Here is a 27,224-nt window from a genome sequence, read left to right as displayed (position 1 = left end):
GGTTTCCCCAGGTTAGGGTGATGCTTGGGGTCAGTAAGGTTCTCTGGCCTAGGTTTAGACCAGGGTAGGTGTACCTAAGCTATCAATACGTTTGGAACAGTAGGATTCCACCAACCAGGGTTAGGATTATTAAGGGTAGATTGCTCTGCCCTATGGAGGCCTGGGAAGAGGAGGGCTTACCATCCTACAATGAGAGTGTATGAACTAGGGTTATGCCTGGGGTCAACAGAGCTCCCCAGGCTCTGTATCAATTAGTATGTGGAAGCCTCTTCACCCCAAAGTCAGGGTTTCCCCTGACTAGGGTTAAGATTAGGGTCAGGTAGAGGTCCCTGGATGAGCCTCTCTGGGCTAGGCTGGGGATCAGTAGAACTTCCCAGGTGAGCAGAGGGATCCCTGGTTTAAATTTAGACCTTTAGTTAACAGAACTCCTTGGGCTAGGGTTAGGGTTACAAAGAGTAGCCCTCTCCATGCTAGGTTTAAGTCTGGCACCATTACCACATGGGTGATGGCTGAACCTAGGGCTTGGAGATGTGAGACCCCAGCCCCACTCCTGTCCGAGACCCTGCCAGGGCACCCATGGAAGCCAAGTCCCCCACAACTGTAGGGACAGGCCACCCCACAGCAGGAGGCACACAGCTCCAGCCTTTCCCAGTCCTGCGAGCATGGGGGCAGGAGGCTCCCCTTGCCCTGGAGCCCAGGCAGCACCTGGCCCCAAGAGGGCTGGCAGCATGGCCCCAGCCTTGGCAGGGCTGAAGCCAGGCAGCTTCAGGAGGCTGAGAGCGCCATGCTGAATGGGGGGGAGTCAGGCAGAGTTAGGGAGGGGCCAGCTGGGCAGTTTGGGAAGGTATGGTCTTCCCCTGCCTTTTGCACCCACCACCCATGAACTAGCATTAGAATTACAAAGGGTCATGATTTGCAGACCAGTGGCCAGTGCAGATCTTCAACCTAAGGCCAGGGTTATTAAGGGCAGGCCTCTCTGTGCTAGCATAGTGGGACAGTAGGGCTCATTGGGATATGTTTGGAGTCACCAAGGGTAGGCCTAGGGCTGGTATGGCTTCTCCAGCTAGGGTTACAGTTATTAAAGATAGGAATCTCTGGACTAGTACTAATCCTCAAGCCAGGGTTCAAGTTACTAAGGGTAGCTCTGTCTAGCCTAAGTTATGCCTAGAGTCAGTACGTCTCTCTGGACTAGGGTTAGGATGACTAAGGGTGGCCTTTCTAGACTATGTTTACAGCATAGGGCTTTCGAGCCTATGATTAGCATTACTCATAGTAGGGATCCATTGGCTAGTATGGATTCTCAAGATGGGGCCAGGGTTATTAAGAACAGCTGTCATTTTGTAACAGCCTTCCGTATAAAGCAATACAGAAGTTACTTGTGAACTATAGGCCTAGTCTCTTTATAATCCTAGGTTACTATTGCAACACCTGACAATCTGGAAGAGAGCCATCAGCTAGTTTGTGTCCATTGCGCAACCATACCTTCTCCCAAGCCACTCAGCTGCACTTCCCCAAAGTAAATCCTATGGAGGAAAGAAGAAAGAGTACATCAGACACAGTCTATCAGAAGGCATAAAACAACATACATTTATGCTCCTTTTTGAAATCATGAGTGGAAGGATCAGAACCAACTTTCCTCATTAGAAGAAGGTACTTTGCACTTGGCAAAATGTGCTAGGACTAGCCAGAAAGCCTGCTTCCAAAGGGTGTGCCAGTCAAATAGCTAATTCCATCTCATTGGAGGAACATAGACAATACTGTCAGAGGAAGGAAAAGGAAGAGAGAGAGCAGCAACATCTATTGTAAGCTGGAACAGGATCTCAGCAGAAAGGGAAAAAAAAACCATGTACTTAGACACATCAGAACCAACTTTCGATTTATAACAGGATTTTTTTTTTTAAATCCTGACAATGACAAGTTTACAGCCAGGATACTTGATGTGATGGGATGTGCATACCTGTAGTTCAGAAGGGACTAATTAACCTTAATGGCTGTACCTGGGGGAGAGTCTGGCTTGACTGAAAAGTATTAATTGAAGATGAAGCCGAAGGGGACTAGATGGACTGGCCAGCCTGCCTGGAGGTTGGAATTGGTCTAAGTGCTGATGTCTGGCAGAAGACTGTGAGCAGAGATTAGCTGAAGGGCTGTGGCTGGTTCTGGTCTCTTGCTGAAAGGAGTCTGAATATTGAAATTGGTAATAGAAGCAGGGGGAGAAAGAGAAAAATCTCTTGGCCTGTGAAGGAGAAGCAGCGAGGGACAAAGAATTGTCCCAGAACAGAAAAAGGAAGAAGTCAAGACTTATCAGAAAATGAAGAATGAATGCACAGAAATGAAAAACAAATGTGGGATAAAAGACATTTCACAATTGTCAAATCAGTGACAAGAAAAGAGATGTTAACTCCTTGTATATGGTGGAATGGCTAAAGGAAAGTGGTGGTGACATACAAAGAGCTAGAAGAATGCTGGAGGGAGATCTACTATAGACTGTCACATCAGGAACAAGCTGAAAAACTTCTTGTAACCTTAGGGAATTCATGACATAAGCAAGAGCATAAGCACAATGCAGAATATAACTGGTGTTCAGTAGCAGAACAAGCTAGAGACATTTAAAAAAGTAGTGTCATGTGCTAAGGCTATAAAATGATACCCATATGCAGAAACTAGAAAAATATTCAAGTATGAGGAAAAGGTGCAGCAGAACACACTTCTGGTCAGGGCAGAGAATATGAATGGAATGGGAGATGATGTACAGCTTGTAGGTAAAGAGAAGAACATAGCATTTGTTACAGAAGTAATTAACTGCATTTTGCTGATGAGAGGAAAAACCTGAAAAGATTAAAGTCACAGCAAAAGCAATAGAAAAGTATCTCAAAAGATAGACAACCTCTTGATGGACTGCAGTCATGCAATTTTAAAGGAAGGAAATACAAGCCAAATACCATGATTTTAATTATCCTTAGTTGGAATGCACAAAGTTTAATATTCCATGAACAGAAATTTAAGAAAGCCATCTTTGAAATGACAGACTGACTGGTCAACCAGAAACCATATGAAAATGGAAACATCCAATCCTGCAGTAGCAGATATTTTTTTTAAAAGTACTGCACGGTGCCAGTATTGCATCTTAAAGAGGCACATCTAGGCTGCCTTTCCCAAACCCACCCCACTTACCGGACAGCCACTTACAACAAGATGCTGGGACTGCCAGCTCAAGGCAGCCAGAGACAGCAGAGCAGGAGCATCACTTGGATCTGTCCAGCTTTCACATACCCACATACCCTAGGAAGGGGATGTACTGTTTTGTCCCCCTCTCCGGGTCAGTGGGTAATGCTGTTTTAACTCTGCCACACATATATACCCCTGCTGAGAGGGGGACAAGTTTGCAAACTCATGCTGGGGTTGACTAGATTGCTCAACTACTACTGAATTCAGTGTAATATGCTGGAGCTGGAGTCTGAACTGTGCTTTGTTCAGACTTACAAACATGTCAGAGTTCCAGACAAACTCCATTCCCAAGGTATCCACAGCTCTGAGGGTTCTACTGTCATCCAAATAAAAACTGACTTTTTTTCTAATTCTAAAATAACTAATGTCAAAACATTCATAGTTTTCAGAGACTTTGACAGTCATATTGAGCTATGTGGAGGTAAGAAAATGGATCTAAGTAGTAAATGCTTAGAACAATCTGATATGCATAACCTGGCAATATTTAATATAGAAACACGTACTAAATTTAATTTAATAGATGGATCCTTTCCCATCTTGGAACCACAACAAATATATAATAAAATGCAGCTGGGAATTTCATAAAGATGACAGAATGGGAAATGATGACAACCCTACACTTGAATACCTAAGCCAAGGAAATGTAGAGAAAAGGGGGGGGGGGGAGTTCCTAGCTAGAATGGGGCCTTTTCAAGATATAAATGTGATAAATGTGCAAGTGACAATTTAGGAGAATTCTGTAACATCATAAAAAAAATGCAGCAGCTACTGATCTGACCATCTACAAAATTTCAAATTGCCCACAACTCAGAAATCTGGTTCCCTAATGTAATGAAGATTGCAAATTATCAATCAAGGAAAGAAATAAGGCATACACAACACACAATGAACTGTAAACATTTAATGAATTATAAAAGACAGGTAGTAGTAGCACAATAGATTATATTAAAAAAAGACAAAATTGGAAAAATGTATGAGAAATTGTACAAAGATTTTTAAGCCTTCAAAAACATAAGCAAATTCAAAGAATGAAAGAATTCAAAGTAAAAATAAATGTGTACCTGGAATTATTGAAAACAATGAAATGGACGTCTCCAGCTTAGGAAAGGCAGACATTTTAGGAAAAGACTTCTAAAAGGTCAGTAGCGATAGGGATCAAAGCAATGAGTTTTGTGAGAAGAAAAAAAGGTTTATTGAGAAACGCCGAACAATTAAATGGCTAGTGAGAATATATTGAGGTATTAAACAAAAGGTTTAGAATGCAGGAGCTTATTGCAGCCACTAGAAAAAGGTTCCAGGCTAAGATAATATATGTAATCAAATGTTCCAACACTTGTCAGATGGCAGTTTAAGGAGTCTGTTGTGAAATGGTAGAAGGAAAAACAGCAAAATAGGGACAATGGATTTCAGGAAGGCAGATTTTAGTAAACTCCGAGAGCTGGTAGGTAAGGTCTCATGGGAAACAAGAATAAGAGGAAAAACAACTGAAGAGAGTTGGCAGTTTTTCAAAGGGACATTATTAAGGGCCCAAAAGCAAACTATTCCATTGCACAGGAAAGATAGAAAGTATGCAAAAGACCGGCTTGGCTTAACCAGGAGATCTTGCACGATCTAAAAATCAAAAAGGAGTCATATAAAAAGTGGAAATTAGGTCAAATTACAAAAGGAGGAATATAAGCAAAAAATACAGGTATGGCAAGGGCAACGTTAGAAAGGCAAAGGCACAAAACGAGCTCAAACTAGCTAGAGACATAAAGAAGACATTCTATAAATATATCAGCAGCAAGAGGAAGACCAAGGACAGGGTAGGCCCACTGCTCAGTGAAGAGGGAGAAACAACAACAGGAAGCTTGGAAATGGCAGAGGTGCTTAATGACTTCTTTGTTTCTGTCTTCACCAAGAAGTCTGATGATGAAGGAATGTCTAACACAGTGAATGCTAATGTCCAGAGAAGAGCAACAAGAATGATTAAACATGAGCTATTGAGGGAAGACTGAAAAAACTGGGCTCGTTTAGTATGGAAAGTAGAAGATTGAGAGGGGACATGATAGTGGTTTTCAAGTATCTAAAAGGGTATCCCAAGGAGGAGGGAGAAAAATTGTTCTCCTTGGCCTCTGATGGTATGACAAGAAGCAATGGGCTTAAATTGCAGCAAGGGAGGTTCAGGCTAGACATTAGGAAAAACTTCCGTACTGTCAGGGTGGTTAAACTCTGGAATAAATTGCCTAGGGAGGTTGTGGAATCTCTATCACTGGTGATATTTTAGAGCAGGTTAGACAGACATCAGGGATGGTCTAGACAGTGCTTGGACCTGCCGTGAGGGCAGGGGACTGGACTCAATGACCTCTCAAGGTCCCTTCCACTTCTATGATTGTGGTTATAGAAAGATATATGGGAAAAGAACTGCTGCCAATAGCATGGAAACAAACATTGGTAATAATAGTCAAGAAAACAGGCAAGATTCATACAAAACTTGATGCCGATGGGCTTACTGCCCTTATATCATGTGCAAGAAAAATCATGGGAAAAAATGATAAATATAAGACTTGTGGAATACCCGGAGAAAAATATTGTAACTGAGATATACAGTGATTTCAGCAAAGGAAGATATACAGTTGACCATATAGTGAAACTAGAACTGGAGGTACAAAAAAGCATAAGCACTAAGAACTTTATGACAACAATCCTGTTGGACATAAAAAAGCATATAATATGCTATGTAGGAAAGGCGTCTTACAAAAAAATAACCAACACTGGAATTAAAAGAGGAAGTGCTGGAGGATAAAAGTATTTTTAAGGGACAGAATTACACAAGTCCAAATGGGAACAGCTTTATCCAAAGCCTACAAGCTTACAAATGGAACTTTATAAGGAGAATTATTAACCCTTCTTTGTTGTCCATTATGGTAAGTATGCAGATGGGAATAAGTATTTCCCTTTTTACAGACAACTATACTAAAGATGTTAAGAGGTGGGTAATTGGCTAATCATGCAGTCGATACAATTTACATCGACTACATGATTAGTCGATAAGGGAAGGTGCTCAGTCCCTGCTCATACCGGGTCCTGGAGCTACATCTGCCGCTCTGCAGTTCAAACGTAGTAGGAGTTGTGAACACAGGCAGCCCAGCTCCTCCTACATTTAAAATGCAGAGTTGTAGAGGAGTTAGTTCCAGCACCCGACGTGATCTGGGACTGAGCCAGCCTTGCTCAGTCTCAGCTTGTGCAGGGTCCAGCAGCCCCTGTCCATGGGGGGGGGTTCCAGTGGGGAGTGGGACCCCGTGCAAACAGGGGCTGCTTCCACGGGATGTGGAGCAGCCTCTGCTTGCAACGAGCCTTGGCCTGCCGCAGACAGAGGCTGCTTTGTGGCAGCCTCCCCTGTCCCCCCCACTGCTGCCTCTGATAGAGGCAACAGCACGGGGGGGCGGGGGAAGGCGGCACTGTGGACATAGTGCTGGGGGGAACCGGCTTTTAAATCAGCTTCCCCCCAGCAACGGCTCCTGCTTTTCCCCCCACTTCCCTTTGCTGCCTCTGATACAGAGGTAACGGGAAGAGGGGTGTGGAAGCAGGCTCTTTGCTGGCCAAGCCCCTCGTGCGTATTGCCATCCAAGCAAAAGGTCAACTTCCCCTTGATGAAAAACCCTTACACTATGTAACTTAAAGATCAGCGACAAACAGGAACCAAAACCAGACCCAAAAAGTTCATGTAAAGTTTGTGCTGGTTGTGCCGACTGTGCCATGCCCGATAAGGCAGAAAAGGAAAAACAGGAAACCATCTCACCCCCTTATTCCTGTCACTTAACAGACAGGGCCTGCTAGCCTATCACAAAAAGTGCGCAAAAGCTCTCTCTATAAAACAGCAACCCCTCCTGTATCAAATTGAGGAATCCCGAATAAACATTGGATGGCGGAATATGAGCCAGGTCCGAGGACTCATCACCCGAGGGCCACCTCCCGCTCACCGAACCAAACGAGTTCCTGTAGAGCGTAACGTATACCAAACATAACGAATACCAAATATGTTGTTGTTGTAGTTTGTGTGTCTGTTAAATGTAAGTATTGTTATCTGAAATTGTTTAGAGGTATTGTTAAGTAGTAGTGTTAAGTTTTAGATAAATGATTAGTCTTATAAGTAACACTGATGTAAATGTAACTGTTAATAATCCCTGGTCCCTTGTTAACAACTATTGGGATTTAGAAAAACCTCAAGGAATTTTCTTTACTGTATTGCATTTTGCTTATTGGACAGTCTAATAATTATTTAGTGCCTACGTATGTAAGAAATTGATAAAATAATAATTTATACGTAGAAGCCCTTTAATAAAAGTTTAAAAGATATTTGGTAATAGTTTGCCTGTTTCTGCACCTCCCTGGGGCTAGCCACATTTCCGAACCTTTTACTTTAAACCACAAGGGGGGGGGAGGGAATGCGAGTAGTCGACTTGACTACCCAATTACCTGATAAGCCTAGGGTTCTCAACTATTCACTTACATTCCTAAACTGTACTATATGGAATAAGCAGAAAAGACTTCAAGTAGACATGGAAAAGAAAAGTGAGGCACTCTAGAGAATTTCAAAGCGGGGAAATGACTGGTGATTTAAATTCTCACATACAAAAACTAAGGAAATGCTTTTAACCTGGATGAAATAAGCCTGGGACTTATTTCTTAATGCTGAAAAAGTTCAGATGAAAAGTTTATGTTCTTAGGATTAGTGTTTGCTAAGTTAACTTGGAAAGGTCACATAGCCATCATATAAGAATGTCCAAGTAGGATGGATTCAAGTGTAGCTGGAAACAAATGGGGTGCAGATAAGAAGGTATTGATGATAAAGACCAGTTTCAGACACCAGATGCCAAATTTTTGGGTCAAAAACAGTTCTAAAACACCTGGAACTGCTGCAGGCCCAAGCTCTGTAATTGACATGTGGTCCAGTGATCATCTCAGTGTGTGCACAGCAACTAGCCATCGAAGAAGCACCTATAAATCTAAGGAAGAAACTATTAGATCTAACCTTTCAAGCAAATGTAAAAGGTAATAATGAAAACAAGCACACAAGATTTATGAGAATTGCTTGGAACTAAGTAGACAAGTTATATGGATTGATACAGATTTATTCATACTAGCAGGGTAAAAATGAGTATAGGAGATATGTAAAAAGAAGAAAAATTGAAACAACTAATTTTTTTTAAATCATGGGCAATCAAATTACAGCTAAATAATTATTCCCCATTTGTGGACTTGGAATTGTACTTTTTAAACAATAGAAGAAAAAAATTCCCACACATTGTGGCAAATCACATTTTTGAATTTATTTATGAAAAATTAGGCCAGCTTTGCCAAGTCTATGCAGACAGATCAAAAGAGGACAGCATGTATAGAGTGGAAACATCCTTCTGTGTTCCTAGTCTTGGAATCCAGAAATCTAAAAAGCCATCAAATTATGTGACCATTCTTACAGCTGACCTCATGGCATAATGTTGGCATGGACGTGAGTATGAAGTGTGTGACCAGCTGCAATTTATCATAATGCCTGACAAGGAATCAGATAAATCAGAACAGGGAGTTTGGAAAATAGAAATGACGTAAGTGAAATTCCTAACTATGGGAATAATGCAAGCAGGTATCTGTGTAACAACAGCATGGATTCTCATTCACCTCGGACCTCGGAATACCTGGAAATTAGATGGATGATAAAGATATCATGTGGAAGTGGATATTAAGATACCCTTAAGAAGGAGAATTTAAAAGTTTGATCATGAAGCTTGCAAAGGTATGGCAAAAACTATGGGTTTATGACATATATTCAAAAAAACTGAAGATACTATCTGCCACAGTTATAAAGTGAAGTAGTCTTTTTTTAGTGTTAGCAAGTCATTGTTTCTTAAATAATAAGTTAACCTAATAAAAAAAAGTGGGCTGTATAATATGCACAAAACTGAAGAAATTGTTGATCATGGTCTATAGCAGTGTTTCCTAATTTTATTTGGCCACGGAACCCTTTTAAACTCTAAAGAAATTTGTGGAACCCCTAATAATAATATATGGAGCTGAAAGTAGACCACAAGTAAGTAAGTAAGGATAATAATAAACAAAAGCTAAACAAGGTCATGAGATCAACACAAATGAAAGTTGTTTTCAACACAATTCATAAATGCTTAAATAATTATTATTTTAAATCATAAAATGTTATTGTAATGGAATTTTCTCACGGAACACTTATTTCCACTTCGCAGAACCCCAGGGTTCCACGGAACACCATTTGGGAAACATTGGTCTATATCATTGTGGGCAATAGTCTATGGAAAGAGAAAGTTTCTTCAGAAAAAAAATGTAGGTGGCTTGGAAACAAAGATTTTTTTTCCCCCCTAAGGGAAGACTGGGAATGTCAGGGAAATGGAAGTGGGGTGGAGGGAGTCAAGTATGCAATTACATACATTTTTGCACACAATTTTAAATCTGTTCCCCAGCATCCCAAGGTAGGTTACTGAGCTGAAGCTGGAGGTGCTGTCCTACAAATGAAATATAACACTGAAATCCTAACCACTTGGAATACGTATATTTGGGATCATTATATGCCGATTTTTGCAAGTTTACAGATGTTGGTATAAGTGTTCTGGTCAAATTCCAATCAAGTAGCTGCATTTTGTATGCCTAAAAGTCTACTACTGTTTCAGTTCAGACACGAAATATTAGTCTACATTACCTGTACAGTATTACATATTCATGGCCCTGTTTCCTCGAAAGTCTGTAGGCTGGAGTCACCCTGGTTATAGCAAGCAAAGACTTCAGCAACAGAGACAGCCTATTGTACACAGTGTAGGAAACTTTGATTTCTTTGTCACACCTAGAGAGCACATCGAAGCAGTTAGTCCAATATTTCCAGTCAAACAATACAAATATATACCAAAAGGGGTTGGGCCAACAATCAAATAGAGTTTACACACCCCTAAACCGGAACTCTCTGGTACAGCAACATCTATGGTCCAGCAGGACCACAGCTGTCCCTGGATGAGAGATCCCCGGGGCAGGAGGGCCAACAGCTGAGAATCCTGCATACAGTGAGGCTGGTGGTAACAGAGCCAGAGCCTCAGCAGCCCAGTGGTGGTAGTGGTGTAGGGACAGCTCAGCTAGGCTGCAGCAGTGGAGCCTGGGACATGGCAACCCAGCTGGGATGAGGGCAGCTCAGCTAGGGTCACATGCTGCCCAGTAGTTGGGCCAGTGCTGCTCTAGCAGGGCTAGGGCTGCATGCCACTGTGCCAGCAGTGGGGTTGGGGCAGCTGTTCTGGCAGTGAGGTCAGGGCAGCTGTCACCCAGCTGGAAGTGGGGAAGGGTGGCAGGCTGAAAAGACCAGTGGCAGGGGACCTACCCATGTCCAGCAAATTCCCTCATCTGGGACCACTCAGGTCCCAAGGGTGCCGAACGAGGGAGGTCCCACCCGTACTTGCTTCAGAGCAGGGGTTCTCAACAATTTTTTTGGTGGCTGCACTCCTGCTGGTGGCCACTCCAACACTTTTTCCTAAAATGCTTAATTAACTTTAGGAAAAACAGATAAATATGCACATATACGTGTCCAAATTATTGTTACTTATGCAGAGGTTTTGCAGTCTCAATGATAAAAATAATGTACAGTTGTCTCTACTGCTGAACCTAACTAAAGTGTTTGTCTTTTGTTGTACTATTGCTTTTCAGTTGCCCTTTTTCCCTAAATTGCTAGCTAGTAAATCTGTTGTTGCAAAAAATAATATTTGTATGTCTGTTAATATCACTGGGAAGCGGTGAAAAGTGATATTAACAAACACCCACACAAATGGCCTAACAAGCCAGGAGATAAATTAAGCCCTGGATGGGGAGGTGGGTAGGGAGACAGCATGGCCAGGGGAAGGGCTGTCCCAAGTGAAGTGTGGAGCCCAGGACAACCTCTCCACCCCAGATCCTTCCCCACCTCCATGCCACCCCTTCCCTCAAGCCCACTCTCCTAAGCTACGCTGGAAGCCAGCAGAGTGGAGCAGGCTATGGCCAGGTTGCTTTGCTTCCTGCCACCACTGGTGAGTGCAGAAGAGGGCCTGATATCTGATGTTGGCACTAGGCCTCCATTCTTCCATGTCCCCCTGAAGCACAGGGCTTCCCAAAGCACAGGGCCTGGGGCGGTTGCCCAAAACCATCCTATGGACAGGACAGCTCTGGATGGGGGGCCAGGGAGACAGCAGGGATGATGTGACAGGTGCTGACCCAAGGACCAATATTAGCAGCTACAGTCCAGGGCTGGAACCTGCTGCCTTCCAGTCAAAGGCTCAAGTCCAAAGCCAGAACCTCACCATACCCAGAAGTTGGGGAAATCACTAGTTGCTTGCTCCTTTGACATTTGTGGCTCCAAATGGGGGGCCAAGTCCAACCCCTGCTTATGATCTTGGGAGTGGGGCCACTGCTTTCTCCCTTTTCATTCCCCTAGTTACTGCCCAGGAAGCTGTGGCCACAATAAAATCCCCTTGTGGCTGCATCTGAGAAATGCTACTTTAGAGTGACACTCATGAAATAAAGCATCAAGATAGTAATCTGTTTCTCTGGGCTAGCAGGCCAAAACTCTTCTTCCAGTCCAAAACACACAGTAAACAGTGATTCTGTAGAACTCACTGCTGTAGAAGGCATAGGGTCTTGTATTAGACAGAGGTAATATTAAGATGATTAACATTGGTTGTTCCTGGGAAATTGAATCTTAGGCTTGAGGGCACGTTGATTGCCACAAGGGACCAAGAAAGAATTAATTTCTAATCCTCTTCTCCGACATACAGTGAACAGCAGGAGAAGTGCATTGCGTATGGGGGGAGGGCTTTGCCGCTGAAGCATTGGGAGAGGTATGTCTGACTTGAAGGACCAATGATCTAATATGGTCAGACAAATCTTACATTCCTTTGTTACGTCTCAGGTTTGGAGAGGCTGGGAGAAACAAAGAATACAAAAAGCAAAAGCTATGAAAAGCAGATGACAGTGTTTTCCTTTGACGTAACTGATAGAAAGTACAAAGCAGGACTGAAATGCCAGCTTTGCCTCCAAATTCCTTTATACACAGATCTTGAAAATCAGTGTAAGGTGTACAATACTGGGATCCCAGAGGGCTTATTACAAATCTCACTGCACTTGAAAAGAGAATATTTTGTCTTTTTTCTCCTTCTCCATGGTCTTTCCATTCCCTCCACGATGTTGCTCACTGTGATGTATATATTAGGGGGCAAGAAAGACAGCACAGGACACTGCAGCAGAGCTTGCCAGCTCCAATTGCTAGTTAAAGGCCCCTCATGTGAACCTGTCTGGAATAACTTCTGATTTGCCCTTGGCAGCTTCTTAGAATGCTGTTGAATTCTTCCCCTCAGCTTTTCAGTTGCAAGTCAGGTCCCCTGTGTGCTCAATCGTTCAGCCAGCTCGGAAAAAATTGCTCATTTAATTTAAAACAAACAAACAAAGCCCCATGAACACACACTTACTTTTCATTCATTTCTAGACACCAGATTTCCAGCTCCATGGAATCTCCCTGCATCACAGAAATATCAGGAATATCATTCATTTAAAACAAGCTCTTTTGCATCTCTCAAAGAATCAGTTACAGCAATGTAGCTATAAGGGAATGTATTTTTCCTGGCTCTCAAGTCTTTAAACAGATGGTCATTGTTTCCTTATTATATGCATGTGCTAGCAACAGCAAGACCTAAAAAAGGCTCACTATGGGACAAGGGAGCCCCATAAAAAGCAGGAACGAGGCTGTACTCAGGACATGCTTACATCAGAATGACTTAGCTCTCAAGGTGAGCTAATAAGCGGATTTTGCAGCTCTCCTACTCCTAAGCATTTGGCTTCACTAATTTGCAGTGAGATTTCCCTTTTGTTATTAAGTACAGGCAGTCCCCGACTTACGCGGATCTGACTTATGAACGAGGCTTTTCTTGCCCCGGAGCTCACGGGAGGCAGGTCGCCACCCGTGTCCTCCGGGGTGAGAAAAGCTTCTCCCGGTCTCCCGGGTCTGTTGGGGGGGGGGTGTCCAGCAAAGCTGTTGGACCCCCCCAGCAGACCAGGGACACCCGAGCAAAGCCGCCACCTGGGCGGCTTTGCTCATTTGCCCGGGAGCAAAGCCGCCCAGGCAGCGGGACCCCCGCCGCCTGGGCGGCTTTGCTCGGGTGTCCCTGGTCTGCTGGGGGGGTCCAGCAACTTTGCTGGACCCCCCCAGCAGACCAGGGAGACAGGAGCAAAGCCGCACATCCTGCCGCCTGTGCAGCTTTCCTCGGGGGCAAAGGAGCAAAGCCACACGGGCGGCAGGGTCCCTCCGCCTGTGTGGCTTTGCTCGGGTCTCCCTGGTGTGCTGGGGGGGAGGGGGCACAGCTAGTGCCCTCCCCCCCCCCCCCCCCCCGCAGCAGACCAGGCTTTTGTTGCAGGACGCCTCGGGTAGAGCAGCTGGGGTGCTGCCGGGTTGGTCCTGTGGGAACCCACCGGGCAGCGCCCCAGCTGTTCTGTCCCAGGCTCCAGATTCAGCAGCTGTTGAAACTGATCAGGCTGATTCCAGGAAGCTGGGGGCAGAGCAACTCTGCCTCGGGCTTCCTGTAGTCAGCCCCTGGTCAGTTTCAGTGGCAGCAGCTGAATCTGGAGCCAGTTCCGACTTACATACAAATTCAACTTAAGAACAAACCTATAGTCCCTATCTTGTACGTAACCCGGGGACTGCCTGAATGTTCGTTTTCAGTGGCATACTACCGAACTAGAGGTTTTACATGGCCTTGGGTAAGAGAATAAAATCTAAGGCAGGTCATTTAGGCTACGTCTACACTGCAGCGCTATTTTGGGTATACCGAAATAGCTATTCCGCATCTTTTGAGCGTGCCCATGATTTCGAAATATAATGGGCTCACTATTCCGACATCCCTGTAAACCTCATTCCATGAGGAGTAAGGGATGTTTCAGACTAGCAATTTATTTTGAAATAAGTGCTGTGTAGACAGCGCCAAATTTCGAAATAAGCTATTTTGAAATTGACTCAAAATAAGCTACTGACTGTGTTCTTACCTCAGAGGTTTTGAGAGAGATCTCCACACACATAGACCGTCCAACAGCAGGTAGCTGTCCTGCAAGGGCTTTCTTTGCTTCATGAGTAACCTCTGGTATATCTTTGATTGCCAAATTGAACTGCAAAATGAAATAAGTTATTTTATTTTTCAGATTCCTTTGGAAAAACCTGTCCAGTGGCACACTGCAGACAGACTCAAGTAACAGCAACCATGCAACACAACAGATTAAAGAGGTGCCCCTGAAATACTTACAGAACAGACTATAGGGGTAAATACATTTAAAGGTCACAGAAACCTACTGTTAATTTTAAGAAGTTGGTCTGATAACATTTAACTGCGTAAGCATAGTAGAATTGTGCATGGATAAGAAATTGTAAACATATATGTGAGGGGGGAAAAAAAGATAAAATAAATAAAAAGCTAGAAAAGACTCATTTTAACTAACACTAACCTTGTATTGATGGTGGAGGGAGGAAGGGAGTTAACACGAAAATGAAAAACTAAAATACATGGATATGAAAAGATAACAAAGTTACCCATAAATGTGTGTCATATAGGAAGGTTGAAGCTATAATGACCGGTGGTAGAGGTGACTGTGATGAGAGTGTCCTGATGAGCCTCCCACTTATAAGTAACTGTCCACCATGCACTGAATATTTTGCCTTAATAAAGATTTGTTATGCCCATCTACTGAGTAAGTGAATCTCATGCCAACGGTCTGGCAAGCTAAGCCGTATGTAGATTGGGCTGACAGCCAATGTCCCAGGGACTATGACCTAAGAATACAGAGTGGTTTAAAGTGGTTTTTAAGGGACAGTGGAGTTGCTGGAGAACTACGTAGTCAAGACATAGTAGGGATCCAGTAAAGGAGATTAAGCAAATTCTGACTTTTGAGAATGTTTAAGTGGTGGCTAATGTGCTTGAAAGCAACTTTTTCAGCAACAAAAAGGGTAAAAGAAACAGTTGTTCAGAGTGAGATAGTGACCACCAGTGCTTTTGTGAAACAAAATGAAGCGCTGAAACTGGATTTCAGAAAATATAAAACGCAAGATGCAGAAAGGTGAGACACAAGAACTGATAGACAATGTCACTGAGCTATGAACTTCGATTGAGAAAGCTCAGGAATGGGAGTCGAATGGTGTTCTGCAACCACAGCTAGAGGCAGTGCAACTGGAGAATACAGATCTAACAGGTGCTTTTAATCAGAAAGTAGAATTTCTGGAAGGTGGAAGCATTAATGTGCACAGTATTGTACTGTAGAAGGAGGTTGCACCACCTTATAATCCACTTTTTCTTTAGTGGATACTAAAGCGGCCCTTATGGTGCCTGTTCCAGCGAAACGTATAATCATGTCCAGAGTCCACAACAATCAGGGTGGTACTGTTCAGAGGTGAAGGTTAAAAACCTTGCAATAGAGGAGGTATCAGCAATACTGAAAGAAAAAGGCTCTCGTTCCAGAAGCACTGGCACAGAGGAAGTGTTGAAGTGACTTCTGAAAACTAGAGCAGGTTGAATTTTGTCATCTCACTAGAGGGAACTGGGAGAGAATTTTACAAAATTGACACTAGGGTTTGGCAGCACATCCCACAGGGCTAAAGAGACCAGGAACAGTTTCATAGCATGCAGTTAGCACATGAGTAATATTAGAGTTACTTTAGCAACTTATCAAACTACTGCCAATGAGTCTACCTACCATATCAGGAATGTGACAGTCTTCAACCTTCTCTCTGAATGGGATTAAGGATGGCCAAAATATCACTAGCCCTCCTGAATATACTGGAGTAGCAATGCCTTCTACTCCAGGACTGAAGCAAGTGGAGGACCCAGGCACAGAACAGAAGCAGAACCTGACAATGGACTAGTAACAAATTGTGAACATCTGACTATGTACCCAAATGATACCTGTAGTATTGAATTTAAACCAATTTTACTTCACCCCTGGAGCTTTGTCATGCAAAATATGCATGCTTCTATATGTGTATAATAGCAAAGGCAGTGCAAAATTTCAGACAGTCAATGGACAAAAATTTGGTGGCCTGAGAAGTGAGAATGTCAGGGAAGAGATATATAGTAACAGGAGTTGAGGCACTCAGAACATCTGCATGGAATCATATAGACATCTCAGAATTGAGGGGAGGGGGGAAATCAGAAAAGTTAATTTTTCCATTTAATCGATTGCTGCTTTCACTTCCGTAAACTATTGTCATTTTGTTCTAGCAAATTGAACATCCTTAAATCCTTCCCTTATCCTCATTCTGTTGTATATTTAACTCTGAAATGTTTTATAAATTATGAACCACCCTAACATATTATATTGTACCTGTTCAGTGAGGGAGGGGGTTGCTAGTTCATAAAAAATAAGATGCTGGAAAAACAGACAAAAGTAAAACCTATATATATTGATGTACGATCCAGGTGCTACTCAAGGATCTATTATGCTGAAAAAAGATGCAAGCTTCATGAAACATGGATCCTTCCTATCCACGGCTCATTTTTTTATAGATATAGATGCAGATTTAAATTTTGTATCTCAAACCCTGCAAATTTGTGGATATCCACATTCATGGATGTGGCTATCTGCGGATCATTTTTGCAGACGTGGACACAAATTTTGTATTTGTGCAAGGCTCTACCTACGGTACTAACAGTACCAGAGGCCACAAGATTAAGCAAGGTATTGAGAGAGTAGTGTCCATTCCTTAGGTATGCTAGAACCAATCATGGCAGGTTACACTTTAAACTTTAAAGGAACATGTGAGATAGATGGGTGGGGGAGACTGGAAATGCTAAGAGACATGGCACTTAGTTATGTCAGGGTGACGTACTACATTGCTGGCTTATAAGTTCACTATGGATGAAAAAACCTGAAATTGTACTATACAGCACAGCTGAGGTAATGGGGACAAAGTCAAGCCAAGGTTGCAAAGGCTGAAGATGATAAATATGGTGTAACCACATGGGTTGGATGCTACCAATACAGGACACAAGCATGTTATAACTGGCCAATGTTCTTAGTTCCAAAAAAACTTGCCCACCTTTTCCAGTTGCCCAGCATGAGAGCCACAATGTACCAGCTGATGACCCTCAGACTAATGCTAACTTAGACACTGTGGTACAACTGAAAAGAGTCATACCACCATTGCATTTAAACGTGCAGGCCTTAATAAGGGGGCACCCAGAACATTTGTTGACCTTCAGACAGGACAGTAGAAATATTCAGAGCGATACAGATACATTGGGAAATGCTCCATGGTGGGAGTTATCATACAATACCAAGGAGCATCTATGGATATGCATGACATCAGTGGAGTTTGCAATTGTTCAAGCCATAGCAGCAGAGACATTACTTGCTTTGATTTAGGTTAGGAGCTTGGCAAGGCAGTTGGGAAAGAAAAGAGAGGTATATAAAATACAAGTTTTGATGAAGCCTTAGAAAGCATTCTGGGGAGAGGGCTAGGGGTGATCTGATCACCACTTGCTGAATGTTTTGCCTTCATAAGGATTTGTAAGACCCAGATACTGAGTAAGTGAATCTCAAGTCTAGCACAGGCAAATCCCAGATTATTAGTAAATACGAAACATTTAAGTCAAACATTTGTTTTGGACCTAATTAAATTCTTGTACATTGTATACCAAGGAAAGACTCTCCTCGCTTAGTTTTTGTTTGCACCCAGGGAGAATTCAAGAAGCCTTCCCCCTCCCCTCCCCACAGACACTCCTTTACCTTTATATATACACACCTCACCTCTTATGAGGTCCTTTGTCAGAGCCACAAACCTCTGAATAAAGAGAGAAAGACCCTCTTTCAGAGCTTCAGTCATCTGACAGAAGTGGCTGGTGAAAAATACAAACTCTCAACCCAGGAAAAGGTGAGGGTGGTACTGTACATGCCGAGATGTAAAATCAACACATTGTACAATGCTGTTTTTATAGCCTACTTGAAAGCGTTCCCCATATTATCAGCATAATAAAGTAGATGAGAGAAATATGGGATGCTTTAAGTAACATGACTTTACCCAGTCAGAGCCTGTTGGGGAGGAAGATGATCGAGTACAGATTTTCTCTCCAAGTCGGGCCTGGACAATCACTTGTACAGTCTGAAAGAGAAAGCCAAAGATGCTCACTGACTTCAAGGATATCTAGGTACCTCAGCTTTGATTGCAGGCCAATTCAGGGCAGTTGAACACCAGTTAAATGGCCTCACTTTTGGGAAAAGATTAAGCAGAGCTCAGAATTCAGGATCACTGGGGTTTACTAATCTTCTTCCACTACAGTCACGTAAGGTGTTACAAGAGCAGCAAGTAAACATGTTTTGGACAAAAGCATGCTTTTAATTTGACCACGTCTCTAACAATAATAAGGAATTACTGAAGCCATTTCATAATCAGTGGCTGAAGCACTTGAATCAATTCTACAAAAACTATGGATCTTCATCCTGGAACTTTACTGGTTGATGCACTTATAGCACACCCATCACTGCATAATCTACCTACCTAATCCAGACACAGAACTACTTGGAGTTGGGAGTTTCAATTTTTAGTTACCCGTGAAAGTGTGACAAAAATATTTTGCTGTTATTATTTTGGATACTGTATAAGAACCTTAAATGGACAGAAAGGGAAGATCAGGACTCAACTGGAAACACTACTTACACAAAAGACTTAAACTTGTCCAGACTGATTAATGAAAGTCACATCTAGTCAATTTCACAGGGGAAAGTGGCACAGAGCTAACAAGATCATTCAGGACCCACAATTAGGTTTTCAGCACGACAATTTTACTGAAAAACAGCCCTTTTCTTCTCAACTTGGTTATTAACAGACATACCAGCTGGTAACTATCCAGGGAGTTGTGGTTTAACTTTAGTATAAATGAAGATGAATTCAGAGGAGAGGGTTCCTACTAAAATTCCAACAACAAGACACAGAAATTACCTTCAGAGCAAAAAATTTGATGAACTTGTCCAGGTCCTTCCTGTCCTGGGAGCTGAGATCGGTGTCCATTGCATATGAAAATCTGAAACACAGAACAGAGATGGAAATAAAACCTTCAAACTAGGGATGATAAATTTAGATTCTATTCAATCAGTCAATAAGGGTGCCTCCACCTTTGAAGTGTAGCAACAGTCCCAGGGCTGTTGCTACACTTCAAAGGCGAAAGCACTGCAGAGAGCATGAGGCCGGTGGGGGACTCAAGTAGTCCCCCGATGGCCCTGTGCTCCATATGGTGTTTGAAAGAGGCAGCGCCCATGGAGCCTGGGGTCCGCAGGGAAGTCCCCAGCTGACCCTGAACTCCACACGGCATTGCTGCTTTGAAGCACCCCCTCACCTCCGCTGCCTCTTTCTGATAGAGGCAGCAAGGGGGGTGGGTGTGACTGGCTAGTCATCTAGTGTGTCAACTATCTGATAAGCATTTGCTTATTGGATAGTCAACTAGTTGTTCACATCCCTATTTCAAACACTCTTCTTGGATCTTGGGATTTGGAGCAGGTGCTTCAAAAAACCCCAAACAAAAACAAAAACCCCCACACTGGAGAGAAAGGGATTCTGGAGCTGCTTGAGGTCTGCAAAGTTTGCCCAGGCTGGAGCAGGAGTAAACAGAGGAAGCAGAGTAACTCGTTGTCAAGCATATAGTGGAAGTGAATGGACATTTGGAGGTCTTGGGAAGCAGCATTACAGATGCTCTTGCTGCCTGAAACCTGGCTATGGTGGCCTGACCAAGCCTGGAAAAACGGGATGGGTGACTCTGAAAGAGTATCTTTATGTTCAATCCTTTCCTTTACTCGGTGGGTAAAGGGGGGAGGTATGAAGTGATCCAGGGAAGCAAGTGCCCAGCACCCCAGGGTGCAGCACTTACCTGATCACCATTAGGCCTTGGACTGGAAACTTGTGGAGAAGGTGGGCCTGGCCAGTTGTCCCTTAACAAGCCTAAAGAGGGACAACTACAGAAGCTCTATCCTTTGGGGAACCTAACTGGGGGAAAATATAAGGATCTGGACTATGAGAGCCCAACACAAGGGGAAAATCCCTCACTCAACCCTGAAAGTCTCCCTGTTACTAAGCCAGCTAGCTCTTTCTCTCTCTCTAGCTCTCCCTCCCACCAGAAAGTGGAGCAGTAGTGGAAAAGGAGAATGCCTAGGAAGAAATCAACCTGCCACACCCCATCCAACCATCATACAGCATTAGCAGTAAGTGTCCACATCCAATAGAGACCAACATAAGAACTCAAACATCAAAAGCCACAGCCTGCCAGAGGTCTGACATACAGGACCAGGGTTTAAAATTATGTGACTAACAGATGATGTCAATACGAAGAAGGCCGGGGGGAAAAAAGGAATACAAAGAAGGGTTAAAATTACAACAATGATAAGTTATTTTTGATTTTTCAGCTCCATTACTGAAGAAAGAACTTCTGGTCCTATATAGAGGGTAATTAATTGTGACAACCTAAATTTCAGATCATAGGCCACTTAAACCATTAAATTCATAATACTGAAATAACAAACAAGGCCTGCTGGGACTGGAGCCTCAAATAAATGTCTCAGCTTTATTATTAGTAGGTACTGAAGTCATACATAAAACATAATAGCAGCTCTGCCTCTGAAGAAAATGGAGTCTGGATACCAGGGTGGAGTTAACTAACTAACAGATTTTTTTTCCAAATTTATATTGGATTTTTTTTTAATAAAATGCTTTTTGAGGAAAACGCCCTTCTAAAGATTGTTTTAATTAAGATATATTATAGCTCAAAGATATCTCATCATGGAATAGGGATTATAAATATTAATTCCATAATATAAGACAGTAGATTCATGTAATGTTTAAGAAACATTTTGTAAGGGAATTCCAATAGTTAATGAATTAGGGATCCCATTTTATGAGGTTCTAGAGTCTTCTGTACAAGTTATTTAGGTTAATCTTTCTATCTACCCAATAGGACTCAGTGCTCAGTTTAGAAGATAAGATTAGAGATATTTAGTTTTGCAGTTCTCAAACTGTGAATTTGTCTCCCCAGAGATATTTTTGCTGTTAACAGCAAAAATGTTTTAAAATAGAGAGGAGAAAAATAACAGACCTGAGCCCTATTGTCCCTTTGCAAATTTGTGTACACAGAGACAATTCTTTACCTTTCTCTCTAAAAGTACAGTTTCAAAAAAGTTCAATGAATAGAAGCCAATATTTTAAGTTTTTCATGTTGACCTGGCTGACACAGTCAATTTAATTTTTGTTTTAAAAATTATTGTAACTATTTTAAACAAAAACAATTTTAACAAAAACAAACTTGATTTTAAAAAGCGTAAATATTTTTAATTATATTTAAAAATTCATATGCGTGCTTTGTTAAAATATTATGTTTGCTGTTGAAGAAAAAAAAATCCAGAATAAATAATGTTGTTGCTTTATTTAAATAAAACAATGTAAAATGTCTGTCTGGTGATATTCTCCTCCTCATACAGCATGGCAAGAAAATCCTACAAATATTAATGATTAACTTGCTGAATTGGAGAAGTTCACCTCCTAATGACTTCATAAATAACTACTTCAATTACCTTTGTTAAATGTAATAACCAAACAATAATTCATTTTCTGATATAGCTGTAAAACTAATCTGAAAAGTTTTCAAAATGAATCACCGTTTAAAAACGTACAGTGTGTACCTTCTAAAAATGAAACCTACATCTATGAGTTGTGAAGAATGTGTGTTAAGGTTATGACAACCAATAAGAATATACTTTTATGTAGAAAACCATGATTAATTTGAGTCTTCCTGACTAGTGATTTAAATCACTTTGATTTAAATAAAATCCAGCCTGCTGGCTACACTACTGGCCTCTTGCTTAAGTGATGAAAGCCATGTTCAGTTTTAGCCTTATTAGTAATGTTCTCTTGGTTGCAGGTTTAGCTACAACTAACTGTAGGATACGTTTTACCAAGGTGAGGAGAGAACCCCACAAATCTCCTTGTGTGATGGGATCTACGAACGACGCACCAGAAATGAAGAGATTTAAAAACTGCTTTGGGCTTGAAACTCTGAAAACGTGCAAAGTATTTCTGCTGTGAAATACATTTGCATTTCTAGAAAAAGCTTATTATATAAATGATATTTATGGAACATCTTGCCTATCACTGAAATGCAGTCACTGCTGGGGTGGGAAACATGGGCAGTTTAAGAGCACACAGCAACACTGCACAAAAATTTAGCTCCAGAAGACTGTCACTTGACTGAAGCTAACTGTGGGAAGGGGAGTCATAACACAAATTAAGTATCTTACCCCAAGACAACATTATAGACCAGCGGTGGGCAAAAGCCTCTCAGTGGGCCAGATCCGGCCCACTTAGGACTTTGATCCGGCCCACTTAGGGCTTTGATCCGGCCCACTTGGCAGTTCCAGGCCCCGCCCCTTAGCCTACTGCCTGGGAACAAGAAACCTGCAAGCTCTTAACTGCTTGTATTTAAAGAGCTTGTGCCTTCCCCACACCTGTCAGGCAACACTTTGCCTAGCAGCCGCAATGAAAGCATGAGCCCTTTAAATAGCAGTTGAAAGGACTCGTAGCTCCCAGCCCTGTGACTACTATGTTGCCCAGGAGCTGGAACGTGCAAATCTTTTCAACTGCTTCTATTTAAGGGGCTCACACTTTGCCTGACGGGTGCGGGGAAGGTACGAGCCCTTTAAATAGAAGCAGTTAAAAGGGTGCGTAAGTCCTGGCTCCCTGGCAATGCGCTAGTGGTGCTGGGAGCCCTTTTAATTGCTTCTATTTAAAGGGCTTGCACCTGCCGGGTGACTACATTGCCTGGCACCCACCCAGCAGGCACAAGCCCTTTAAATAGAAGCAACTGAAAGGGCTCCCAGCCCCATGCTAGCCCATTTCCTGGGAGCCAGGGATACATGAGACTTTCAACTACTTCTATTTAAAGAACTTGCACCTTTTCTGTGGCTGTCAGGCAACAGTCCCAGGGAAAGCATGAGCCCTTTAAATAAAAGCAGTTAAAAGTACTCTAGTGTCCCCAAATCCCAGGGAACATGCTATCAGCAAGGCTGGGAGCAACAAGCCCTTTAAATAGCAAGAATTAAAAGGGCTTGAAGCTCCCATCCCCTGCTAACATGATGCTTGGAGAGCTACGAGTCCTTTCAACTCCTGCTATTTAAAGGCCCGCCCCCTTCTGTTCAAGGCCCAGTTTCTTCTGGGGCAGCCTGCAATCACTTCAAAAATGTCTGAAGTGGTGCCCATTCAAAAATTATTGTCCACCCATTATGGACTTAGATCAGTATAACTACTAGGGATGCAAAGGGTTAACTGGCTTACCAGTTAAGGCTAACTGGCAGGACTGGAGCAGTCCATGCTGTGGGCAGGGGGCTGCTCCAGCCCCACGGGAAGCCCGCTGCAGGCAGGAGCTGCTCTGATTGGGATCTCAGAACAGTCCTCACCTCTGTCCACAGCAGGCCAGAATCCCTCACAGGCAGGGGCTGCTTCAGCCTAGACAGGAGGGCATACAGGCAGTGGCTGATCTGGCCAGGCTGAAGCAGGCCTTGCCTATAGCAGGGGGTGGAGGGATTTCCAGTTCTGCCGTGGGCAGGGGGCTCTCCAGCCCACTTCCGTTAATTGGTTAACTAGTAAAACATATTGGTTAGCCAATTAAATGGAATTTCATATCCCTAATAACTACATCACTTAGAGGAGTTAGAAATCCACACCCTTTAGCAATGTAGTTATACCAATCTAAACCCCTGGGCAGACAGTGATGTCAGGCGAGTTCCTCATGGAAGTGAATTAACAGCACTGACAGAAGCTCTGCCATGGACATGGGAATATCTTTGCTTAAGTGCCAAATCAGTCCAGCTGCACCAATGCAGCATTTTAAATGTAGATTTGCTTTGATTGTCTTTTAACCCATGTGCAACAGTGATATAACTAGTGTTTAAACCATATGCTTGTACCTGCAAATAGCTTCCCTTCTTGTAATATCCATGCTCATGAAGTTGTGGTAATTTAAGTCTCTCTCTTCTTGCATTAAACAATGTATGTCAAAAGCAGTTGTTCAAAGGACAAGCTCCACACCCTGCTTCTCTAGCTAATGCCATGCCCTTTCTTATGAGGGTACTAATGAGATGGGTAGAGCTAAAATAATATTAGCACCTACTCAACAGCATAACATCTCAACACTTTTTCATTATATACGAGTTGCTTAAACTCTGTTCAAGTAAGGGACCTACTGCCAACCTAATAAGAAGAGCCTGACTGCTGCACCCAATGCTCATAATGGAACAGACTGTAGCAGACTACCCAGGGAAATTATACAGAACTCTATTTTGATTTGAGCAGCCTAGCTGTATGCGGATACCTGTAGGCTGTGTCTACACTGGCCACTTATTCCAGAAAATCAGCCGCTTTTCCGGAATAACTTGCCAGCTGTCTACACTGGCCCCTTGAATTTCCGGAAAAGCACTGACGATCTAATGTAAAATCATCGGTGCTTTTCCGGAAAAACTATGCTGTTCCCGTTCGGGCAAAAGTCCTTTTCCGGAAAACTGTTCCAGAAAAGGGCCAGTGTAGACAGCACAGATTTCTTTTCCGCAAAAAAGCCCCGATCGCGAAAATGACGATTGGGGCTTTTTTGCGGAAAAGCGTGTCTACATTGGCACGGACGCTTTTCCAGAAAAGCATCCCGCCAATGTAGATGCGCTTTTTCCGGAAATACTTATAACGGAAAACTGTTCCTTTTTAAGCATTTCCGGAAAATCATGCCAGTGTAGACGTAGCCGTAGTATGTATGTAAGGGGGCTACATATTAATGTAGAACGTGTCCACAGGCAGCACTGTTGAACTGCATGATTCACTTTTTGAAGCTCATATAAAGAAAGTAAACAGAAAAGGAGTCTTAAAGCCAATCCTAGCATATAATGAGAATGACTATAGCTGAATGGATAAGAAATAAAAGGTAGATAGACCTCTTTACAAATTCTTGCACTCATAACCAACACTACCCTACAACTGGAACGCTTGGGTCTCCAGCATTTACAGTTGCAATACCACTATTTGTTGCACGATGTGACTAGTTGACATTTTAAACTTCAGGGGCAGGGAACGTTTTCTGGGTTGAGAGCCACTGACCCACGGGGGGGGGGGGGGAGGGAATCAGTCAGGGGCCACACACAAGAAACAAATTAAAAAACAACAATGACAACAACCACTTCACACTGACATGGTCCCCGACTGAGAAGGAGAAAGACAGTCCCCACATTTCCCTTGCACACCAGAGCCTAGGAGGGCCCAGCCTACTATATTTTGTGTGCTCCAGCCCTGAGGAGGACAGTGGGAGTGGGGTGAGAGCACCAGCACAGGTTTCCCAATGCTCTTGGGGCCCTGAGCCTTGGGCCTTCAGTTCACCATTGCTGCTCTTAAAAGCATACAAAAGAGACAAGAAGTTTTATCACTGTAAGGGAGCCAAGTACAACTTTCACCCTAAATAAAAACTCCGAATGCTTATACATGCCTACAACAATACCTAGATCTCCAGATCTCCCTCAGCTGGCCCATATCACCTGACTCAGGAAGTCAGGCCTGTTTGATTGCAGTGTCAACATTCAGATTCTGTCAGGTTAATCATTCAAGTAAACAAAAAGCACCTGACAATTTCTCTGCCTATCAGTAAATCTGTTTAGCTGCAACTAAAGTTAACAAACATTCCAAAAATCTCACTTCTGGAGTGACCAAGCATAAAAGTTTCAGCCCAAATAATAAACACTTTAAGCATGTTTACAAGAAACTGAAAAGAGATTTTTAAGATTCAAGAATGGAAGTGCTCTCCCATACCACACCTATAATATAGCTCTCTCAATGCTAGACTACTGATTTAAGTGATTTAGGGCTTTTTGCTAAAGTCTTTATGCTCTAAAGATGTATCTATACAATTAGTTTCAACAGATGAAGATTCACTTTGTAACACTATGTGATAAGAGAATTCTGAACAAAAATCTTCATGAACTGAAGAAGATTCTCACTCAGTCCCCATCCAAGAGTTAGTCTGAGTGAGGTCCCGCACCAGGATCCCTCTCATCTCCTGCAGTACACAGAATGCCAAGCAGACAGTGGACTGACACTTCATTTAGAAGCGCCACACAGACTGGGTACCAAGGCACAGGGTCTACCTTCTGTACTTTCTTCCATTTCGACCATACCTGCAGGAAGGAGACAGAGGCGATTGCTCTGGGTCTCATGCCGGGGGACCAGGGGCTGGGCTGGTTGAGCCTAGTCTCTTTGCATGGCCAAGCCCAACTGGACCTCAGGGATCCTCCTCACTAGCTTTTTTGTTGGGCCAGGAGACTAGGTGCTGTTTGAGTTTTAGGATCTCCCTAATTTTTTAGCCCGTGGTATCTTCTGTGGTCTCTTCTCTTCCCAGTCAGAGCTTGGTCCTAGTCTCGACCGAAGGTCTCTCCTCAGGGTCCAGCTCTAGGTACAGGGCTCCAGGACGTTCCTCACAGCTTGGCCTGTGGGCTCCGTCCCGCTCTCACAGCGCTTGTGCCCCGAGCCCCTTTAGCGTTGCTCTCACTGCCAGCGGGCTGAGCCCACCGCGGCGCCCGGCCTGGGGGCAGCGCAACTCGGAGATCGGGCTCTTGGTCTACGCCCCCGGCCCGGGAGGGAGCGCCCCCGCCTCTGAGCGCCGGGAGCCGATACGCGCCCAGCGAGGGGTCCCCGCTGCCGGGCCCAGGGGGGCGCAAGGCCTGGAGCGAGGCTCCCCACACCCGAGGGCCCAGGGGATGTCGGTGCTGCGGGGGCCCCACTCTCCGGGCCCGGGGGTGCCCGGGGGCCGTGCCCAGGGCTGTGGCGTGTCCTGGTCTCCTAGGGCCCCGGGCTCCCCCTGGTCGCAACCGCCGCCGCCATCGCCGCTGTTTGTTTTCATCCGCTCGGGCCGGGGGAGGGGCGCAGCCTGCGCATCCGCCGCGGCACT

At 43.5% G+C, this 27,224-nt stretch overlaps 1 protein-coding gene across 10 annotated transcripts in view; it reads right to left on the bottom strand.

Annotated features, from left to right (window-relative positions):
- Positions 1–27,203, bottom strand: part of ATG13 (autophagy related 13) — a 45,085-nt gene extending 17,882 nt beyond the window's left edge. For 3 of the 10 annotated variants that reach the window (XM_006117292.2, XM_075927606.1, XM_006117298.2), the window contains exons 1-7: positions 26,455–27,198; positions 19,211–19,292; positions 18,293–18,373; positions 14,275–14,394; positions 12,708–12,754; positions 9,932–10,072; positions 1,483–1,523 (exon numbers count right to left, since the gene is read on the bottom strand). In XM_006117292.2, the coding sequence (XP_006117354.1) occupies positions 1,483–1,523; positions 9,932–10,072; positions 12,708–12,754; positions 14,275–14,394; positions 18,293–18,373; positions 19,211–19,279 (499 nt within the window). In that variant the 5' untranslated portion in view covers positions 19,280–19,292; positions 26,455–27,198. Of the gene's footprint in view, positions 1–1,482; positions 1,524–9,931; positions 10,073–12,707; positions 12,755–14,274; positions 14,395–18,292; positions 18,374–19,210; positions 19,293–26,454 lie in introns of all 10 variants that reach the window. The other 7 variants (XM_006117294.2, XM_006117293.2, XM_006117296.2 and 4 more) reach the window with 7 other exon arrangements.
- Between the last annotated feature and the right edge of the window lie 21 nt (positions 27,204–27,224).

Source organism: Pelodiscus sinensis, chromosome 4, assembly GCF_049634645.1.
Source record: "Pelodiscus sinensis isolate JC-2024 chromosome 4, ASM4963464v1, whole genome shotgun sequence".
Taxonomy (NCBI): domain Eukaryota; kingdom Metazoa; phylum Chordata; order Testudines; family Trionychidae; genus Pelodiscus; species Pelodiscus sinensis.
This window is presented reverse-complemented; position numbering and strand designations above follow the sequence as displayed.